The following is a 24495-nucleotide window of genomic DNA, read 5'->3' on the forward strand; positions in this document are numbered from 1 at the left end:
AATATATTTGTGAATAAGAGTGATATTTTTTTAATATTACATGTCTAGTATAATGAATTAATTTGCATCATAATGTGTAGTAAGTTGCCATTTTGGGTTTTCTATAATCATTTTGCTATACATAAGAATAAAATAATATGCTCTATTATAACTTGCTGCGAAATATGTTAAAATCGCAAACCCAAACACATAACAAATAGTTTATAAGAAGTCAGTTGTCCGTTTTTCTAATGGTGTTGCACTTTTAGATTGATAGAATGGCTTAATGTTCTAATGTAATTAGTATATACAGTATTTAATATTTTACTCAAGGCCTTAGTTATGATAAGATAGTTGAGGTTAGTATTTGAGCATTATTTATCCTGTATATGTATATGTATATGTATATATATATAATATATATATATATATATATATATATATATATATATATGTATATATATATATATATGTAATATATATATATATATATATGTATATATAATATATATATATGTAATATATATAATATATAGTATATATATATATATATATATTATATATATATACTATATATATATATATATTATATGTATATATGTTTATATGTAATATATATGTATATATATATATATATATATATGTATATATGTATAATCTATATAATATATAATATGTATATATGTATATATATATATATATATCTATGTATATATGTATATATATTTATATATATATGTATATATGTATATATATATTTATATATATATAAATATATATAGTATAGTATATATATATACATACTTTTACAATTTTGCTGAATTTCACAAGCTTTTATATTATTTGCTTCCCTTCTTTCACTAGCCATTCATTCAGATTATCACACAAAATGCACCTTGCATGCATTTGGTAGTCATGGATGGAAATTGCTGTGTGAAATTTTTACCACTCCTAACTGACAATTTCGTTTCAAACTTGACAAATCAATCAGGGACACAATCCCAAATGCAATCTGACATCAAATTTGACTTCACTGAATGCTTAATTAATTTTTTAATGAATTTATTAAAATTTCCTACATAAAGTACTATTTACCGCTCTATTTAACGACGTTTCCATGTTCATTTGGTACGCAATGTTTTGTAGTCATGTAACTATTCTAATTAGAAAATGTATAAGTACTGAAACACATACATAAAACAATTGATTAATAGCTTTTATGTAATAATGCAATAAAACTAAGGAAAAAAACGATTTTTGTTTTGTATATTTCATAATAATAGTTTCGCAATTCTATAGAGAACACGGGGAAATTAAAATCTTTCTCAGTCAATCGAAAAACAAAATTTCAACGAGCGTGATGTCACATGAAACATATAGGAGTTGTTTTTTTTTAATCATGCACGGCGTAGTTAAAATTAGCATTAATCATGTTTGGGGTTTTTTTTTACTTTACTAAAGGTTGGATGCTCAAGTTTGAGCTTAGGTGCGAGGTTTAGGGGTATGACTAAGATTATACCATTTAATATCAATGTGCAGTAACTAAATGTAGATCAAAATTAAATCCGATCAAAATGCCGATTCTGGATAAAAAATTATTTTTCAATTACATTTTTCGTTTCCGGTTAAATATGACATTTTTAGATATTAAGCCCTTGAGTGATATACTGCTAACTATAAGTAAAAATCCACGGGCCAGTGTTGTAGAGTTTATCTATTTCTGAGACCACGGTATATGAAGGATAACGTGGTAAAAAGTTGATCCTTTACTTTACATAAAGTGAGATATTTGGGATAGCAGTCGTGTTTCTACCACTCGACCACGCCGTTCCTCACAATATTAGATAAAAAATCTTAAATACCAAAATCAGTTCTAATAACCTATCTTATCCATTCTTACCAAGAACATAGTACCGATTGGATTCAGTACTGTTATAAGTAGCATTCTCATTAGAGCAGATCAACTAACAGCCTGAAGCCACCGACCAGAGTTTCTTCCAGGCATCCCCCCCCCCCTCCCGAAGAGAGTCTAACGCCCCCCCCCCCTCCCGAACGAGATTGATTTTATATAATAAATATACACTTTTACTAGTGCCCGCCCTCCCCCCCTCCCCCGAAAAATGTTGACCCCACCCCCCCCCCCCCCCCCCCCCACCCCCGAAAATTTCAAGTGCCGCCCCGCCGGTTAAAAAAAGTCTGGAAGAAACACTGCCACCGACCAACACAATACATTCACATTAAATGAGTAATCAAAACAACATGTTTAGTCCAAATATAGGTATCCCAAGAAAGAGTCGCCCCGTTATGATATTGAATGAATGTAACAAATACTCAATGCTATGAGATCGCAGTAAAGTGGTAGTACTTATGACGGCACTGAGGTGAAGTAGTTAGGTAACAGAGCCGCCTTGATTGAATAACATCAACACAATTTCAATACTTTAAGGGGATATGCTCAGTTTATTTCTACTTTTTACAATTTAACATGCAATTTCAATACTTTAAGGGGATATGCTCAGTTTATTTCTACTTTTTACAATTTAACATCTAAAGCCTTTTGAATACTTTTGGCATATTTGGCACATGTAAGTAAGTATTAAACAGCAAGAAAAGGGTTGAAAACAATGTTGGTTGTCATCGAAACCCGGAAAACAATAGTTTATTTAATGTTTAAAACGATGAGAAGCATGGGCTTTTCAGTGCTTACTTTATAGCATGTAACAACATGCATACCAGAATAACAAAAGCATCTACAGCTGAACGTGTAACCAAATGGTTGAATACCAGGCCCTAATATGTGAGACTTGTGTGCTCATGTTTTATCCTCTGCTATAAGTCTACACACATACAGATTATATCTGTATTTATAATACTAAAGAAATAAGTTTTGTGACAGGTATTTAAGTCCAACTTAATAATTTAAAGATCTCTCCCCTCATTCCCCCTAAAAAAAACACCTGCGTAATCCCAATTACCCGCTGTCTTAAGTGTTATATTATTATTTTTAATCTAAAATCGCCCACATATGACATGCGCTTTAAGCATGCTCTTGCTCAGTAGTTCCGTGATGTAAACGAATACAATTAAAGCAGGGCATGATAGCTAGCCGGATGCAAGAAATAGACCACACATTGTTGTGCTCACTTAACAAGTCTGAAATGCTTTAGAGTTCGGTTGTCTGGATACAGTGAAAGAGGTAAGTGTTGTAATCGTCGTTTTATTTGCGTTTTCTTTTTTCCTCCAAAGACGTTAGTCATTCAAAACTTTTGCTTCTACCGATGTGTACTGGTTTGATTTCTATACCAAATACTACAGTTTTTATATTATGTTTTTTTTTTTTTTTTTTTTTTTTTTGTGGTTTAAAAAAATTCTGTGGACCACTGTAGCTCTATCGTACGAAGGAAAACAGAGCCTTAAGATATTTGTAAGTGTTAAAACTTTATCATATATAGGAAAGTAATATTTGTTGTATTGTAAGTTATTATAAAAAACCGAGAGAATGAAAACGAACTGATGGAAACAGTAATGAACATTTTTTGCGGATTTGCAATAAATAAGTTATTAGACAGCGTAGCTGCAAGAACAAAACTATTATATCGCCAGACCCCACAATGCGGGGGGGGGGGGGGGGGGAGGCAGGTGGTTTATGGGGCCCCACTGTCGATTATAATTAATATTTTCTAAAATGTTATATTAAAATTTTCGATCATTTTTGCATTGACGTTTGGTTTGCAAAAAACATCCTGTAACTGTGGTACGATTATCGTTAATTTTTACAATCCCCATGCCACTCTCTTCCTCAAACATTAAAAACCACTGCACAAACAGTAGTTTAAAAGATAGGGAAAACTTCGAATTAAATTACTCCCGTGTCTTGTTGCTCCCTTTTGATAGCCCAATAAGGGCAAGTAACATGTTTACACATTGCCATTATAGATGTTCGACTAGTCCTCCAAAGTGCCTAAATGTACTGTATCGGGAATGGGGTATGGGGCGGGGACCAAATAGTGGGCAGAAAATGGTCGCCATATTTCTCTACTAAAAAAAAAAAGTTAAAAATAGTTTTATTGTCTTTATTTTTTAAAACCACTGTAAGGATCGAATTCCTTTTATCCTACAATTAAACAGTCGCTGTCGCCAGCAAAATTCTTTGAAATAAAAAAAAAGCCTTAGCTTGAAAAGCCGATAGATAAGTACTGGGCTTTTAATGGAGTACTGCACTTCTTTGTAGCATTAACTAACTTTTATAGTATTTAATGAATCCTATTGGCATAACAAGGAAGGTAAGACTATTTTGATATTGTTTAGAAAAGTTTATTCATTCTTAGATGAATAAAATGAACATTTTGTATAGTCAATTACGATTAATAAGTGACTTCATTTAAGAATGAGTGTCTGGCTTTTTATATGTCATTTAAAAATCGTGACGCCAGTTGTTGATGACCTCTAAATCAGAAGGTTATCCGACACCTGAGCTGGCCTCATACATTTGTTCATGTAAAAACATATTTCTTTCTTGTATGCATTACTACACCATTCATCCGATCACCTTGATAAAAAATTTTGCAGACTGGGGGGGGGGGGGGGGGGGGGTAGAAGGGAGCTTTTTCAATTTTCGACACTGCCTAATAGGATGCGTGTTAGATTTAATTAAAAATAATTAGTAGATTTAACTTGAAATCTCTCGAAATCTCTACGAGTGCGTTCCCTTCTAAACTCAACCTAGCGATCCTGCTAGGAAAAACGGTCTAAGTTTGGGTCTGAAGTAAAAATATTTTTTTTTTTTTGGAAGAAGTTTGTTTTTGCTGACACAGTGTGAATGCTATGGTGAGTTCCGTTCTGTCAGACTTTTGTTTCGAACAATAGAGTTACATACAATTCACTAGTGACCCAGTTAAAAGAGATGCGTATCATCCGTTTGTTTCGTCTGACCCTCTCTACACGCTAATTAGCTATTTCCTCCTAACCTCGCCCATCCATTCCTAATTTACTTTCCCTTAGCCTATGCAAAAGTTACTGTTTAGTAACATTATATAAGGCAATTAAATATTTTGTCAACGCTAATGTTATAAACATATTTCACTGTCAGCTAATACTATCTACGTTTTTTTTGTGTTTACAGGTCTACATTATATATTTAGTAGACAGACATAGACGTGATGTTCTAGTGTCGAGGTGGGGCTAAAAATGGATGTGACACGAGTTTCTCGCATTGTTCTTTTACTTCTTTCTTTTACAAGTAGGAAATAGTTTTACTGCATTTAATTGGAGAATGCAATCATAGGCATGCATCTAGTAAAGCAATTTATTTAAAATAATATGTTCTGTCTGAAGTGAAAGTTTAAGTAGGCCAAATTCATCACTTGTCTCCTAATGCACCTACACCTACACTTACACTTACACTTACCTCTATATTTATCCCCATTTCTATAGCATCCGTATCCTCATTTCTATAACACAGCTATCACCATTCCTAGCCAATTTTAAATCCTTAGTACTAGCCGTCATCCTACACCAACAACGCACGACACACCTACACCCATGTTTCCACTTACATCTACCCTTGCTCCGCCAGTATTTTAATCTAAGACATGGAATAACATTGGCTATGTACATGATTTATAGCGTTCGAAGAAACACAATTACAGAAGCAGAATAGCAATAATAGTCTATTAACATTTCACTTTTAAAATAAATCAAAATTTAATGCTACATCTTTAAAATATTAATAGAAAAAAATACTGGCCTTTTAAAATTTGTGCTAATTCAACACATACTCATTCCTAAAGCAGAGAAAAAACAACTTCCCACTTCTTAAGTTTAGATTATAACATCGTGTCTCTTAAACCACGTCCAAGATTTCTATCGCATTCTGGACCTACGTTTCACACGAGCTTATCAATACTGTTGTATTTTGTCAGTTTCAGCAAACAGAGCTTGTGACACAGGGTGGTTTGGCGAGCATTGCGAATACGGTAAGTAAGCATGTTGTTTGCGATAACAACACTTTACAAACTTTTTTTTCACACAAGGTCAAAAGTTTTCTGGAATGAAAAAATAGAGTGCTACTGTTTTATCTTCCATTAAAAAAACTGATCCCAATGGCGTAGCTGTGTTAGCTCCTGGATGCGGTAATGTTATCAATGCTTTCATTCCCACCACGTATCTCACCGAAAACAAATAATATGGTGCCGCTATGTCAGAAAACCCAAAGTTAAACATGCAGTTATTTTTTTTTTCTTAGACTATTTTAGCGGTATTGAAAAATATTATTTAGAAAAAATAAAGAATGATTCTTTAAATGCTTAATTCGAAAACGTTTTCAAATTATACAAAGCGTGGCAACCAGTGCTGGTCTAAATCTGCAGAGATGGGGTATACATTTTTTATGATATATCATTTGACTTATTATAAAAGAAATAAATCGGGAGTGAGCTCCCCTAAACTTTCTCGAATATTCTAATATAACACTACGGGGGATGGCAACTCGGGACATAGAAAATATTTTAAATCCATTTTTAATTACTTAAACTTTTTATAATAGAATAGAATCTCGTAAAAAAAAAGAATTGCACACCAAGTGAACGCCAAATAAAATGTGCATAATAGTGTGGGATATTATTAGTAGGCCTACACATGCGTTTTTTTTTTGAGAAAGCGGAAATAGCGTAAATTACTACTTACGGTCAACGGAAATTACTCAAAATTTGGACGAAGGCAGAAAATTAGAACTTTTACTTACATGTGAAATTGCTTTTGTCTATCTTAAATAGTACTCAAGTTATAGGCTTTTGAAAAATTCAAAGGAAAAAAAGTTCCTCTTCCGGTTATCGGAAATCGCTCAAAAGTTCGGATCTACGATTTTGATATAATACTTATATTCATCAACCTTGCTGTAACGGTACTCAAGTTATCGTGCTTACACACACACAGACATACAGGCACACATACACACAGACATACGGACAAGATTGCAAAACTGTTTTTCCGACTCCTGGAGTCTTAAAACGTCGAGATTTTCAAAAATCTCGATTTTTTTTTGCACGATTACAAGACTTTCTCTATACTTTGTATATACGAGAAAGTAAAAAGTTCACCATATAGGATTGTGTTTTATAAAAGAAAAAGCAGCAAGACATGTAGCTCGTAAGAAATAACAGAGAAACAAACACACACTTAATAATGTTTTTTTTCCTTTGAATTATGTCACTCTTCTCTGGCTATCGAATCTTCAGTGTTTCTGCAGTTGTGCCTTTGTTAGTTACAGAAAGGAAATCTTGCTCATTTATTTAATTAATCAACTTTATGCTTTTTTCTCACAGCTGTTTTATTATTGATCGTTTGTATCTATTTTTCTAGAGGATATGGCGTCCTTGAATAGCGTAACAACAGAGCCACCGATTTATGCTGGAATTATTACTGACAGCAATGATACGACATGCGCTAATAACCTGACTGTTATTATTTTCAAGTGGAAAAAAAATTATGAGCTCAAGAGTATAAGAATTACAACTAAATCAGGTATGTCGTAAAGCTTTCACATTTATTTTTATTTTTATAAAAGCACAAATTTGATAATTGAGACAATATAAAAGCACTATCCTAATAAGATACTGAATATGGTTTACTTTTTAAATGACGTCACGTTCCAAGTCGGAATGGTTAAGGCGTTAGAGACTGCCTGTGACGCTGGGAAGGTGTTGGTGTTGTGGTCAAACGATGCACTTTAACGTTTTAGTAAATGTTATTTGAAACTGAGTTTTGGTAGATTTTCTTTCTTGTTTTTAATGTGGTTTAAAGACTGTAAAAATTGCAGTAAAAAAATACATCACTGTTTCATATAATAAAAATTTGTAGGGGTGAGGGGGGGGGGGGGGGGTAAATATGTGAGACATATTTATTCACAGATATATAATATAAACGTGGCTGTCAACGAAAATGGTTAAGAACTTAGTATTAGCAAATGTGGATTTTTAAAGGAGTCATAAACTTGTTATAACTTTTTTTAAAAATATGTTTAATTTATTTCTAGACCATTCTAAAAGCATCTCTGTCCCGCTAAGAAACTTGCAATCAGGTGAACTACATGTTCTCAATAGATCTGAACTATATACCTATGGCAATGGTACGTTTGATATAAATGGTACCGGTTACAGCATGGAAGAAGTTATCGTAAGAGGAGAAATCATCGAAAAATTGTGTTCTTTCCACATTGGTGGAGGTAAGTGTCGTCTTAATTACCTTACTAATTAGTTAGGAACTTTTTAGTGGGATACACATAAGAAAGAACAAAATAGCTGCTTCAAAATTTGTAAATGCTAATTAATTGTTTTCCGTTTCTAAAAATGGATTACATTATGTTTTAATTAATCTCAATAATTGCTCTCTTCAGAGAAATCATTAGGCCTATCATTTTGACTTGTTTAAATTGAATATGTTTAATTACTTTAGACCTATGCAGCAGCCCGAGACAAACTCAAGGGGAAGATGCCCCTGTACACACATTATATATATATATATATATATATATATATATATATATATATATATATATATATATATATATATAATATAGATTCATTTTTAAAAATTGTGAATGTGAATGTGTATGTGTATGTATGTGCATATATACAAATACAACAGTATAGACATACCTGTAATTACAATTAACACTATATTTTACGTGCAATAAATGTAGAATGTCTTTTTAAAGTTTATATTATAAATGTATGAAAAAGATTTTAAAACTAATTATTTTGAAAGTTAGGGCAGGTCTTCTATATAAGTTTATGTCAACAGCATGTGTCAAAGGATGGTTCGGAATCAACTGTTCGCTGCAATGCCCAGATAACTGTAGAAACAAACAATGTGATCCAGTCAATGGGTTCTGTCAGAATTGTATTGATGGCTATGTTGGAGACAGATGTGATAAAGGTGCTGTGTTATTCTTGAAATATTTTTTTTTAGTTTAGAGACATTGTTGCATAGTTTAATCCAAATTAGTAAATTAAATAACATTAGATTTAAAAAAAAATATCTTGAAGAATATCTACAAGGCCTTTACGGAAACAACAACTCTACATTTGATCCAGTCAGTGGAGCTGGTTGTTTTGATGCCATCCAGTCAGTGGAACTTGTTGTTTTGATGCCATCAGTATAGTTGGTACTATGGTTTGATGTCGTTAATGACTGCAGTGAGAGGTTATAAAGTTGACTGTTAAGCATCAACAGTTGCTTTCTTGATTGTTCAAAATAAACACCAACACAATCTCAGTTCAGCAAATTTAATATAACGGATGGTTGATGCTAAACGATCCATCATAGTTTTAGTCTTGTCTAAAGCAGAAGAAAACATTGGTTATCAATAGTGGACAGCCTTAGCGGCTAGCCCTACCACACCTTACATCACAGACCACGTCTACATCCTCACAAGAATGTAACTAACGTAATTCATTCTCCCTGCCTCAGCTTCACCCTAAGGTAACCTAACTCCTGCCTGGCCCGGCAGTCCAGCGAGGGGAGGGGTGCCTAACCTTTGAATACATCAACTCTAACCTGTACGACTGGACAACTCGAAAAGAATGAAACACTAATTCTTTACTATTCAAAATCGTATTTAGTTAGATGACATACAATCAAACATCTTAGAGCCGTTACTATTACAGCTATTATTACCTACCTTACCATTACACAATATAACAGTATGGACATACATATAAATAAAATTAAAACATTAGTTTACACAAGTTCCGGAGGAACTTATGTATACAAATGTGACTCTAAATGCTCTGAAAATTGTACACTTTCAATTTGCAATGTCACAAATGGATACTGTTACAATTGTGTTCCGGGTTCTAAAGGAGATTTCTGCAATAAAGTAGGCTCACACTATTACGTATGTATTATAAATTAATTTCATTGTTATTTAAGAAATAATTTATTTAAAATCATGATACGATTACTAGAAAATTTTGTGTCATCAGCATGTGACAATGGATGGTTCGGATTCAACTGTTCTCAGACATGCCCAGACAATTGTAGAAACAAACAATGTGATCCAATAAATGGGTTCTGTCAGAATTGTAGTGATGGCTATGTCGGAGACAGGTGTGATAAAGGTATATTTTTAAATCTTTAAATATTTTTTTTGGGTTTAAACTCATGTTTTAATATCTTATTCCCAATAAGGAAATAAACTAATATTAGATTTTAAAAGTTCGGTACAAGAACACCAAGTGTTTAAAATATAATAACTTTCTCTCATACTATTTTGACAGTTTGTTCTAGTGGATATTATGGACATAACTGTTCGATGGGATGTTCTGACGAATGTGACCAAAATTTATGCGATCCTTTTACTGGTAAATGTATCAAGTGCAAAGATGGATTTTTAGGACAATTTTGTGATCAAGGTATTGCTGCTTTACTAATAACATGTATTTGTCACATGCAAACTAAATGATATTTAAAGCACATTAAAAATGTATATTGTCAACTTAATATCTATTTCGTTCTACTTTTACGGAATATTAAAAATAATAACAACTTTTTAAAATAAAAATATCTTACAGAATGTCCACAAGGCCGTTACGGATATAACTGTACACAAAACTGCTCATCTAATTGCTTCAACTCTACATGTGATCCAGTCAGTGGAGCTTGTGTTCGTTGTGTTGTTGGATGGAGGGGAGATAATTGTGAACAAAGTAAGTGGTAAATAATAAATTACTAAAATTAAATGATTAAAAGGTATATTGACTGACTATAATTAATTTTACTTAAAATTTCAAAGTTTGAAAAATTCGACTTCTATTATTAACCGAAAATTAGACTAACTCAGTATTAATTGTATTCGAGTATTAAAATTGTGTTAATAACATTAATTTCATTGTTTATTCAAAATAAGTATTTTTTATATAATTTTGTTTTCAAGAATGTGGTCCAGGAACATATGGATACAAATGTAATTTCAAATGTTCTGAGAATTGCACACTTTCATTATGCAATGTCACAAATGGATCCTGTTTCAGTTGTGTTCCTGGTTATAAAGGACACTTCTGCAATGATCGTAAGTTTATAAGTTATCAAACTATTAATATGATGTTAAATTACAAATAAATTAATTGTTATATTGTAATATTTCGGTCAACAGCATGTGATCCTGGATGGTTTGGATCTAACTGTTCACTGACATGCCCAGACAACTGTAAAAACAAACAATGTGATCCAATTAGTGGACTGTGTCAACGTTGTACAGATGGGAATGTTGGAGATTGGTGTGATAAAGGTATTGCGTTTATTTTTTATAAAAGCAATTTTAATTGCATTATTTTTTTTCTTTCTAAACCTTGTCACAGCTAGTCCAAATAATACTTTAAATTGTAAAGACTAATGTTATCTTGCTAAACGAACTACAAATATTTTTTAAATATTTAAAATAATTTAATAAACCGTACTGATTTGATACGGGTTTAAATTTTTAATCACAGTTTGTTTCACAATCTAATTGTGAACAATTAGTGCATTAATACATAAAACGTAGTTTTTTCTTAATCAGTGTATACAGACTTAATTTAGTAACCAACGTAGTTGAGTTAATCTATTGGATAAGCACATATTTAGTTTTTTCCTTTTTAAAATAACGAATCAAACATTATCTCAACGACTGAATCCTACAGAATGGCATATTTTAGTAAACTACTCTTGGATCAGATTCACTTACTAAAAAATCCACAGAATATTTGAATATATATTTTATCAACAGTTTGTTCGACTGGTTACTATGGACAAAACTGTTCAAGTTCTTGTTCATTGGGATGTGATCACAATACATGTGAACCAGTCAGTGGTCATTGCTTAATGTGTAAAAATGGAAAGACAGGCACATTTTGTCATGAAGGTAAAATAACAAAGTTGAATGAGAATAGCTGTGTTAGAAAATGCTATTTATATACGTATATTTTTTTAAGCTTGCGAATGCGTTTTTGTTTACCTTGGAAACCTTACCTTAATATTCAGACAATAATATTTTTTAATTTCTTTTATACAATTGAAGAAATTGAAGTTATGTTAATAATAATGTTGTTAAAAAATTTTAAAATCTTGTTTAGAATGTCCACTTGGAAGGTTTGGACCCAACTGCACACAAACTTGTCCAGACACATGTGCTAATAAAACGTGTGATGCTGTAAATGGAGTTTGTCACGGTTGTAAACCAGGATATATGGGAGACTACTGTCAAGAAAGTAAACTAATATACTGTTGTGTTAAATCTCAAAATCCATACATGCCTATTTATTTATCTTCTAAAAGATATATTAATTACTAAATTAAAAGTATTTTGTTTTTGTTTCTCTAGCATGTAGCCCTAGTAGATATGGAGTCAACTGCACTCACCAATGTCCTTTAAACTGTGCACACTCCCTGTGTAAGCCTACAGATGGAGTATGTTTGAGTTGTCAGCCAGGGTATCAAGGACAATTATGTAATCAAAGTGAGCCATTCAAAATTTATAAAATGAATTTATATTTAAGATTTGAAATTTAAGATATAATTGTTGAATGTTATAGATCTATTAACTAAAATAAATACTCATTGAGATATTGATTATGTTATAGGGTGGAAAAGGTCAGTACTTTAAACGCTAGTAATATTTGCATTACAGTATCTTTAGCTATGTAGTAGACTTTTTATCAATAATTGTAATGGCCTTTGCAATCCACATAAAAAGTTATGTTAAAATGTATGAAGTATTAAATTTTCCCACATATTATTTTTTTTAAAAATATCATTGTTTTCTAAATTTAGTATGTTTTCTTGCTAGCTATATTTGGGGGGAAAATGCTTTTGTCAAAAATAAACGCAATACCTTTATCACACCTATCTCCCACATTCCCAGATACACCCAGAACATGGTTACCTTACTAACAAATTACCACAAAAAAACTATTAGACTTACAGATGCCGAATTTGGTAGCAGTATAGCTTACATAATCTTTTATATGGCAAATGTAAGGAAATAAGTTTAGGTAACGAAGTAAATTTAAAAAAAAAATTTTTTTTGTAAATGTAAATCATCCGGGATATGAAAAAAATGACCCCAACTGTAGAACTAATTTAAACCAAAGTGTCAAGTACACAGCTGTAACGCTTTCAATGCACCTAAAACACATGTATGGCTATGGTATGAACCAGTCTCATGTTACTAACCATTATGGTTTGTCCATGACAAAGGTTTGAAAAATGATCTAAAATTTTGAGAAAACAGCACAACATAGCCCTACATATCTAAAAAAAAGTATAACACCTAGGTTCATGCCATAGCCACTACATCAGGCAATGTGTGTGCAAAATTTTATCACAATCGAACAATAATTGTGGAAAATAACTGGAAGACAATTTGCATACATGTCGTTTTTCGCAAACTTTTCGTATACTAAAAAAAGTTGATTTTCTTCCATGAAAACAGCCAATACACTCCAGCTTAGTAAGGATGGCACTGTTCAGATTATTTCTCCTCAGCACCTAATTCCTAGTGCTTTCTGACCTGACAGAGTCTTGAAATCCCAAAATGTCTGTTTTTTGTTTTTTTTGTAACATACGAGACATCGGCGGTTTTGCAGAATTCCAACAGAGTTGTCTTGGATGTATGTCTATCACCCTCAGCAAAACCATCAGAATAGTGTTCCATTACTAAATATAGCTTCTGCCATTGCTATAGAAGTCTCCAATTATTACAGAATGATTCCTTTTCTTTTGGAATTACTTCCCTATCATGTTGCTGTGTGACTCATTCTGGTTTTGGGTGTATCTATTGAGTCAATTTGTTACCTTCTAAACTTCTCCAGACTGGTCTGATAGCTTCAATGACTTCTGTAAGGAAATAATAATTTGTTCTATATTGGTATGACCATTGGCCTTGGTGTTTTTACTTTATGCAAGTCCATTATAAGGCAAAAAACTAATCTGACCTTTCCGCGCCTCACCTTTGCATCACAAATGCAGTTCTTCTGCTCACAATATTTTTAAAAAAATTACCAACAGCTGAGAGGATAAGCTTAGAAACAACAAGATTATCTGTTTCATTTTGTATTATTACAATAATATATGCATGAACAGGCTAGCCCCTTTCTTTCATTTCTAAGAAAAACAGTTACATCAATGACACACAAGTGCGATGAAATAGTTTCTCAGAGAATCGCTGTCTATACTAATTTATTATCACATCATTATCTAATCTATCTACATAATTTTCTAGATGGTTGACTTTAATAATATTTATTTAGTTTTGTTTTATTCAAAATCACCATTGAGCAGTACTTTTCCTATGTATCCTTCTATTTAGTAGAATCTTGAGTCTGCCGCAATGTATATATTTTGTTTTTGACTTTGTGGGTGTGTCCACTTGGTTACCAAACAAATGTAAACAAACTTTTTATGTAGACATCCAGAAGCTAGGTTCTAGATCTATTTGTTTTTACTGTTAGTCAGCAAGGTAGTCTGTTTTTTTTACATAAACATAATCGATGTCCTTTTCTAGTTTCACTAGCTGTAGATTGCATATAACAATCTTTTATACTTAGAATACTCACTTTCTATACTAGTTTAGTTTTAGTAAACTTTAGTACCTCAACAGTGACGACAGGTAATAAGCCAAAAATTGAGTGAAATGTGTCATTATTCCAAGTATAATAATATTTAATAGGAAGCAGATCTATTGTGAAATAGGGAGTAGCTAATTATTCTAATAGTAAAGGGAGTGTTTATTGTTTATATTTATTATTATATCGTTCGTTTCCGAGTGTTGTAAAAGGCTTGCCGTCCGACATTTTCCACATTTTTAGCGCAATTTCCATACTGGGGGATTGCGATTATTAACTCGTCATTTCTGGATGGATGTATGGATGGATGTGTGTCCGCAGCTTTAAGTCGTATCTCCTCCTCAACGAAGCAATATCGAGGACTAGTTCCAAAAGCAAATATGTTAAGCAAGTTCCGAGGACGAACATAGGCCAAAAAAATTCCCGGAATTCCTTCCTGGATTTCCCGGAAAAGCCAAAAAAACCTAGAAAAAATGCAGTTTTTTGCCCATATATCGGCAACCAGACCACTTAGCGACTTGAAACATGTACCAATCGATTCCTGCCATCATTTAAAACAATATTGCAGAAGAAAGTTTTCAAAAATATACTTTCGTTCGACCACAAAAAATTAATTAAGAATTTTTAAACTGAGCATCGTGTAGGCCTAGGATGATTTAGCGCAAAGCGCTGAGGTTCGAAAGGATTTTACCATAGCGAATGAGCGGAGGTTCGAAAGGATTTTTTTCGACTGATACGGGAGGCCAGCCTGTCGCGACGTGGGATCGTTCGCGTCACTTCGCGCGGCAAGAGAGAGAGAGAGAGGCGAACTACGCGTCGCTCGTTTTTTTCCACGTGCTAATGTTTACGAACAAGAGGGCGGGTTTTAATCATAGTCAAATACTGATATAAACGTTTTAATATTTGGGCACCGTTGCTGAATATATAATTTATCTCCATTTAAAATTGGGAATAACTAATTTTGGGGGAGGGGTGAAACATGGGGCAAAAAAACGTGACGTCATTTATGGGTGACAACTAAACCTGCAGATAATGTTTGTTCATTGAGGATATAATATCACTTTTTTAAATGTAACATAAAAACTAAACACCTTTTTAAACCAACCCATCTGATTTATTTATTTTACTCTAGCCTGCAGTGTAGGATGGTTTGGTTTTAATTGTTCAAGTAAATGCCCAGAAGGTTGTGCAGAAAATAAGTGTGATGTTAAAACTGGTTATTGTGACAGTTGTGATCTAGGACACACTGGTAATCTTTGTCAACATGGTGAGATTGTTTTGTTTTGTTTTTTGCTTGGTGTAGGAATGCTATAAATGCACATAGTAGTTGTATGATTTGACAATAATTAATATTATTTTGTATTTTCTCATTTTAAAGTTTATTTCTTAGTTTTCTTATAATTAATAAACAACTTTTGAAGTTTTAACGATTTTCAATTTGTTTTTTAAGTTTGAGATTTTATTTCATCAAAACTATCCTAGTTTTTGTTTTTTCTATTCTTAATAAATATCTTTATATCTGTAGTGGTAGTGTGGAAAAGTTTATTCACTATCTTATCGAAAAGTATGTTAAAGTAGCAAAAGTTGTAGCACATTTAGTTATCTTTTCACTATAGCTACAATGATTTTTTAATCATGTGTCTTTTGTCAGAATGCAGGCGAGGAACTTTTGGATATGAGTGTTCTTCTGATTGTCCAAAAAATTGTCTATTCTCAATGTGCGATTCTATCAATGGGCTTTGCTTTGGTTGTGTTGCAAATTTTCAAGGGAAGTTTTGTAATGAAAGTAAGTAGACAAGAATTGAAAGTTCATTTTAAAAATCTCAACATGATATCTAAAATTACATGTCTCTGTTTTGTGCATATTAAAATTAACAGGACCATAGCAGGAAAAACTTCACCAACTTCATATCCTTAAAAAGTAGAGAATGTAAAGTAAAATTATAAAAGACTTTTGCCTCAGAATAGGGAATATAGATTCATTACAATTCAAATGTAGTAGACAGTAGATATTAATACGCAATTTAAATATTTTTGTTTGATATTTTTCAAACATACCCAGGTATAAAGAAAGAAAATGTTCATGAATGTCCTTTAAATTGTGTGCATTCGATGTGTAACACAACCAATGGAATTTGTTACAGCTGTGTGCCAGGTTACAGAGGAAAACTCTGCAATCAAAGTAAGTCAGTCTTAAAATGTTTTTTTTTTAAAGATAACTTTCTTTTAAGTTTAATCATGAACATCAACCTCACCTGTGGTTCGTAACAATGGTTCGATCAAACCCAAGGGGTGGGGTGAGCAAGTCTCTAGGGTTCGTAGGAGTTCGAGACACAAACTCGACTAATATTATTAACTCTCGGATTTATGTAATGTTCTCTATCCATTTATTAGAACTTACATTGTGCATTCATACAATATCTGAGTGGACCATCACTTAAAATATATATTTTCACACACATATAAATGTTTTTGTCTTCATAATTTTTAAAACTTAAAAGTGTATTTATAAATGTTACATTGTTAATGCTATCTTCAATGATACGTAGAAGCTAATTGTACCTTAAAATTATTATTCCTTAGCTGGTATTATATTATTTCTAAGTCAAGATTAGATAACAAGTAAATTGTTTTGTCAACAGCATGTGACACTGGATGGTTTGGATACAACTGTTCACAGACATGCCCAGACAACTGTAGAAACAAACAATGTGATCCAATAAATGGGTTTTGTCAGAATTGTAGTGATGGCTACGTTGGAGACAGGTGTGATAGAGGTATCTTTTTTTAAATCTTGAATTTTTGTTTGTTTAAACTTATGTTTTAATATTTTATTTTCAATATGGAAATTAACTAATATTAGATTTTAAAATGTTTAGTAAATGGGAACTAAGTGTTGAAAATATACTGACTTTCTCTCATTCTATTTTGACAGTTTGTTCCAGGGGATATTATGGACAAAACTGTTCCACACAATGTTCTGATAAATGTGAACACAATTCATGTGATCCTTTCACTGGTCGATGTATCAGGTGCAAAGATGGATTTGTTGGACAACTGTGTGACAAAGGTATTACTGCTTTACTATTAATATTTATTTGTCACATGCAAACTAAATGATATTTAAAGCACATTTAAAATGTGTGCCTGGTTCTAAAGGACGTTTCTTCAATAAAAGTAAGTTTATAAGTTATCAAACTATTTACATGATGTTAAATTACAAATAAATTAATTGTTATATTGTAATATTTCTTTGAACAGCATGTGACTCTGGATGGTTTGGATACAACTGTTCACTGACATGCCCAGACAATTGTAAAAACAAACAATGTGATCCAATTAGTGGACTGTGTCAACGTTGTAAAGATGGGTATGTGGGAGATTGGTGTGATAAAGGTATTGCATTTATTTGGACAAAATTCTTTTTCCCCCAAAATTGAATTGCATTATTTCATTCTTTTTAAACCTTGTTACAGCTATTTCAAATAATAATTTCAATTTTAAGGACTAATGTTTTCTTGCTAAGTGAACTGTAAATATTTTATAAAATGTTTAAAATAATATAATAAAACCGATTGATTTGTTACGGGTTTTGTTTTTTATCATAGTTTGTGGCTCAAAATATAATTGTGAACAATTAGAGCATTAAAACATAAAACATAATTTTTTCTTAATTAGTGTATACAGACTTTATCTATTAGAGATAATTACTTTTTTTTTTTAAATTAACGAATCAAAAACTGTGTGCTTTGGATACTGGCACCTACAGTAAAACACATGCTCATAGTACAAAATCCCCGTTATATATTTGAATACATTTTTATCAACAGTTTGTTCTACTGGTTATTATGGACAAAACTGTTCAAGTTCTTGTTCATTTGGATGTGAACACAATACATGTGAACCAGTCAGTGGCCATTGCTTGATGTGTAAAAATGGAAAGACAGGTGTATTTTGTCAAGAAGGTAAAATAATAATATTGCATGAGAATCTTTGTGTTGTTAGATATGCAAGTAGAGTAACATGTTTTAATGTTACTTTGTGTGTTTTTTAAAACTATTATATTTAAAAGCATTAATATTTTTATTTAGAATGGAAGTAGTGTTATTTTTTTACTTTGGAATAGGTTATTATTATTCAGAGAATAATCTTATTTCAAATTCAGGTTTGTTTGTTTTTTAAATTGAATATTGTAAATTATAATAATAATAAAGTTTTAAATAATAAATGTATCTTTTGTTAGAATGTCTACTTGGAAGGTTTGGACCCAACTGCACAAAATCCTGTCCATACTCCTGTGCTAATAAAACGTGTGATGCTGTAAATGGAGTTTGTCACAGCTGTAAACCAGGATATATGGGAGACTACTGTCAAGAAAGTAAGATAATATAACTTTTCTGTTGAAAAAATCACAGACACTACATACCTATTCATTAATCTTCTAAAAGGAATATTTATTACTAAATAAAAGATATTGTTTGCTTTTATTTCTCTAGCATGTAGCCCTAGTAGATATGGAGACAACTGCACTCACCGCTGTCCTAAAAACTGTGCACACTCCCTGTGTAAGCCTACAGATGGAGTATGTTTGAGTTGTCAGCCAGGGTATCAAGGACAATTCTGTAATCAAAGTGGGCCATATAAAATTTATAAAATAATATTATATTTAAGATTAAAAATTTAAGATGTTAATGATTATTGAATGTTGATAACTGGTTACATGGTAGAAAAATTTACTACTTTGTGAATGACTCATACATTCTTCAATAGTCTACTAGGTGTTATGATGTTTTTCACATGTAAGAACCTTTGCACATGTTTGCTGGTTCTAGCCAACCAGTTATTAACGAAATATACCAATACACTTGTCACGTGTAACAGGTTGTGAGCCAGGTATGTTTGGATACAATTGTTCAATGACATGTCCAGACAACTGTAAAGACAATATGTGTGACCAAATTTATGGGACATGTGAAATGTGCAAAGATGGCTTCCGTGGAAATAAGTGTGATAAAGGTATATATTTAGTGTAAAAAATTTATATTCTAATTTATATTTAACTAGGCAGGTTCCATGACAAATGATCTCAGGACAAATGATCTCAGACAAAATATCTCAGACAAAATATTTCACGGACAAATGATCTCAAGACAAATAATCTCAGGACAAATGATCTCAAGGACAAATGATCTCACGGACAAAAGATACCAGGACAAAATATATCAGGACAAATGATATCATGGACAAATGATCTCAGACAAAATATCTCAGACAAAATATCTCACAGCAAAAGTTTAATAGTATGTACAATGATTTTAGTTGATTTGAACTTTTTTTTATTGACTCTCAATAAGGCTTTGTTCACTTTTTTTACGCATAATAATTGTAAATTTAATGAATTTGCTAAACTTAACAAAGCATCAAAAGATTTATTAAACTTAATCTTTATAATAGCATTTGATTTAAAAAGTAAAAAAAAAAATTATCTTACTCCTTTAGCCTGAAAGGTTTGATAAATGATAATGTATAAAACAAAAAAAGTAAAGGTATTTATACATTAATGTTTAAAACACGCAAAATATTTTTCAAAAATGTTAACGGGTCTCTAGGTTCGTAATTTACAACTATTGTTTTTATTGCATTATTACACGAACATAACGCTTACGTTTCTATGACGGCAAGTACATTGTTATGATTACACCTCTCCAATACTATGTGATCATGTATTGTGTCAACTCTAGCTCGACATGTTCTAACTTCACATTTCCAAACCTCTTTGACTGCTGCTCCACTTCTGGCTTTAATAAAAAAAATTCCCCAGAAACTAATATCTTAAAACCTTTCTGCTGGGTAACTTATGAGGCCATAGCTGAGTAAGCACTTCCAATACTGCTTTGTTTTCATGCACAGTAAAACAAACTTAGCTCCGCGATTACCGCTGATTCTTTAAATAAGCATTTGTCACCTGATCACTAAGGTGTGACCGACGCTAACCCATGGACCTTAGATGCTAGTTGTATTGTCCATGGAGGGTGGATGTCTTTCCCTTAAGGCATGTCCCTGCTATCAAAGCGGGCGGCCACCTTGATACTAAGGTGTGTCTTTTTTGTTATTTCATCCCCTTTTATCTAGTTTCGTCCACCTGACGTGGTAGGATTGTCTCATGTTTGTCAATCCCCCCTCCCCTACGCTATCTATCGACAAAAATTCTTTAATCTTCGCATACTGTATTAGAAATCTTAATTTTAAAATGTTTAGTACAATATGACAAATTTATACGGCAAACATTTCTTACAATTATTATATAGGCCTATAAACAATATTAAACATAGTAAACAAAACCATTGAACAGTCAATAAAAAAATGTTCAGATCAACTAAAATCATCCAATACACTAAACTTTTGCTGTGAGATATTTTGTCTGAGATATTTTGTCTGAGATCAATTGTCCATGGTATCATTTGTCCTGATATATTTTGTCCTGGTATCTTTTGTCCGTGAGATCATTTGTCCTTGAGATCATTTGTCCTGAGATCATTTGTCCTTGAGATCATTTGTCCTGAGATCATTTGTCCTGAGAACATTTGTCCGTGAGATATTTTGTCTGAGATATTTTGTCTGAGATCAATTGTCCTGAGATCATTTGTCCTGTCACCAACTAGGCATGCTGCCCAGCTTCGCTTATGCTTTCGAAAACATTGAGAATTTGAATGCTTAATTAATTCGCCCATATAAGGCGCTGGTCAGTCGAGGTCAGTTTTGACCCCCTCATCGTAGACTTTTTGGCCAACCGGCCCCCGTGTTCTGTCGCCCCAAGGCAAGATCCTGCCAAATTTGAAGCGCCTACGGCGCCGGGAAGTGCCCTGTCGGGCACCCGACAACTTAGCTTTATAGATCATCTAGATCTAGATCTAGAATCTCTAGATCTAGAATCCAAATAGATAAAATATTTTTTTTAAGTTTAGGCCGAGAAAATCGTATTGTATACATTTCATAGCGTACATAGCTCTAAATCATATTTGAATGAAATAGTTCATTTCTTTTTATTCTAAACTCGGAAGATGACGTCATCAGTTTCGTGCTCTTTTTTTAGTGTAAACAATAAGCGACGTCATTGTAAAATGCGTTCTTGTCTCAAGTTTATACACTTTTCCGGTTGCATAAATAATACTGTTTCTCTACATTCGAATACGCCTTTATTTTTTATTTTTCTTCTTTAAATAATTTTGTGGTTTTACATTTAAAACATCTAACATATTTTTTTCAATAAAAGTCCGTAAAAAGTTCTTCATATATCGCTGCCGATTCTGACGTGATGTCCGGCGAAAATATTTTGCGGACAGATAGAAGTGCGCACATGGGGAATTATATATTAGGATGGCATGATTTTTTTAGATTAATGTATTGTTTACCAAAAGTATGCCAATCAATAGCTCATATTTCTTTATTTACTTAATATCATAAAAAAATTGTTTTAAAATATTATTCGGCCATAATTTTGCAATGCGTGAAAATAGTGTAATTTATTTGTTTAAGAAAATGTCCAAACTTCCACTAGCTATATTATGTTATGTCCTGTTAGTTACTGGTACTTCCCTTGTATTACATATAATATAGTGATGTCCCTTAAATGTCAAATCTCTGCTTACCGTGCAGCATGTTGCTAAGGTCAAGAAGTTTTATATGAATGATGTTACGGGTCAGTTGTAGGTTACATAGAAATAGGTTAGAATAGGTTAGGGAGAGTGCGTGTGTTAGTTGAGTTTACCCTAGAGTATTGTTAACCCCGGTGTGTTTAAGTATTGTTATTTCAAGGCCGAATGCGGTATAAAAGCTGAAGTGAATGGTTGTCAGAGTTAGTTGGTAGCGGTTAGGGCTAAGGCTACTCTGTTATGTGAAGAATTGAGTCCAAATAAAAGGATACAATATGTGTCATGAATCGTTGTTGTGTTGAATCGAACCCGGACGTAAAAACTGAGTCTGGATGGAAAACGTGTTGTTGGGGCTGTACTATATGGGCGAATAATAAAGTCTTAAGCTAACAATATGGTATATAGTGTTATACTCAAAGTTAGAAGGAAAAAAGGGTAACATGCTAAATCTTATTTATGGTAAGCAGATAACAAAATTTTAATTTTAATACTAAAATAGACCCATATTTATGGATAATTATATAAAAATGCTACGACTAAGGATTTTTAAAAAATCTTACTTCTGTTATTAGGAAATGGAATACATATAACAATTGACTACTAATTAATATTGATTTTATCTTTATTTCAAGTATGTTTACAAGGCCAATATGGGGAAAACTGTTCACTATCCTGTTCCAAAAATTGTGCTGACGCAACTTGTGATCCATTCAGTGGCCATTGTTCTTCATGTAGAGATGGTTGGAAAGGAGCATTTTGCAACACAAGTACTTTGGTGTTTCGGTTACATTTTACATTACCTAATACTGGTGATACATCCTTGTTAGATGTGAAAAATTGGTTATTTTAAAAGACAGATAATTCAGCTCTCAAAAGATTTAAATTGTTTTCAGCATGCTCAAAAGGTAAATTTGGTTATAATTGTATGAGAAACTGTTCAAAGACCTGTACTAATGCAACTTGTGAAGCTGTAAGTGGAATTTGTCATAGCTGTGTGCCCGGTTACAAGGGTGACTACTGTCATGAAAGTAAGTTAAAAAAAATAATTGTATCACTATAGTTTGTTACTTATATAATAAAAGCAACATTAGTTTATTAGCACACTCTTCTTGTAGGCTTAATTTATTTCCACGATTTAATGTTTTTAAAGACACTACGACAATAATAGCCTAATGTTTTAATCACTTTATTTTTTAAAGATAACAATATTTTTGTACATAATGATATTTTAAAATAGATTTATACTAAGTTGTTTTGTTTTGTTTTCAGAGTGTTCCATTGGGTATTATGGGACTAATTGCTCACAATCATGTTCAACAAATTGTAAGGGGGGTAAATGTCACTATTTCAGCGGCAAATGTGACAAATGTAAGGATGGATGGTTTGGAAACAATTGTAATAATAGTAAGAATAAATTTAAATATGCTCAAATAGATGCCCGAAATTTTAAAATATTTAAATTTACACACATAGAAATGTGTAAGTCTGTAGGTCTATACATTATAAAATGTAACAGTTAATTTAGTTTTTTTCAACACTGCTAGTTGTATCTTGAATGGGACTTAGAGACTATGCAGCTTAAAAGTATTTCCAATATCTTAAAATTAATTTGGGAATATACTGCAGATAGCTATTATGAATTATTCTAATTAGAAATCTTTACTAATGTTAAGATTAAGGTGTTTTTTTTTTTGCCGCTTATATTTTGAAACCTTTGTGCGTAGCATGTACTAATCTGGTAGATTGAAATAAGTTTGTTTTATATTAATTTTAGAATGTCCAACAAGAAAATTTGGATATAAATGTATTAAAGACTGTCCGAACACCTGTACTAATTCAACATTTAATGCTACAAATGGAGTTTGTCACAGCTGTGAACCAGGATATAAGGGAGACCACTGTCAAGACAGTAAGAAAAATGTATATATTATTATATTTATGATGCTATATGTTATATTTGTTCATTTTTGTAAAAAGTGTGATATTATGTGTTGCATTTCTATTTTATCGGATTTGATCTAAAATTTTGATATAAAAATGATGTAGTTCTTTTTTTTTTTTGAAAAATAAATTAGGTCATAAAATTGTAACATCAATCTCTAACTCTAAAACGACGCGATTGCTGCTACATATTTGCAAAAACATATTTTGGTTGTGGTTTCTGTGTGATGGTGTGAGATGGGCTTCAACGTCCATTATTTATATAATATAGGTGTCGTGGCCTTATAAGATGTTGAGTAGTGTTATGTGATGGGGTATTATGT

The 24495-nt window shown here is 32.1% G+C and overlaps 1 protein-coding gene across 1 annotated transcript in view; it reads left to right on the forward strand.

Moving 5' to 3' along the window:
- The window catches only part of LOC131937606 (multiple epidermal growth factor-like domains protein 6), a gene marked incomplete at its 3' end in the record, with an annotated part of 53676 nt that overhangs the window by 20947 nt on the left and 8234 nt on the right, over positions 1-24495 (forward strand). Inside the window, exons 4-15 of the mRNA XM_059295160.1 lie at positions 15712-15846; positions 16231-16365; positions 17222-17356; positions 17515-17649; positions 17841-17975; positions 18410-18544; positions 18823-18957; positions 19076-19210; positions 19461-19595; positions 22864-22998; positions 23125-23259; positions 24006-24140. Coding sequence (XP_059151143.1) covers positions 15712-15846; positions 16231-16365; positions 17222-17356; positions 17515-17649; positions 17841-17975; positions 18410-18544; positions 18823-18957; positions 19076-19210; positions 19461-19595; positions 22864-22998; positions 23125-23259; positions 24006-24140 — 1620 coding nt within the window. The remainder of the gene's footprint in view (positions 1-15711; positions 15847-16230; positions 16366-17221; positions 17357-17514; positions 17650-17840; positions 17976-18409; positions 18545-18822; positions 18958-19075; positions 19211-19460; positions 19596-22863; positions 22999-23124; positions 23260-24005; positions 24141-24495) is intronic.

The sequence above is a fragment of the Physella acuta genome, unplaced genomic scaffold (genome assembly GCF_028476545.2).
Source record: "Physella acuta isolate Inbredline_101_S28 unplaced genomic scaffold, ASM2847654v3 ptg000214l, whole genome shotgun sequence".
Classification (NCBI taxonomy): domain Eukaryota; kingdom Metazoa; phylum Mollusca; class Gastropoda; family Physidae; genus Physella; species Physella acuta.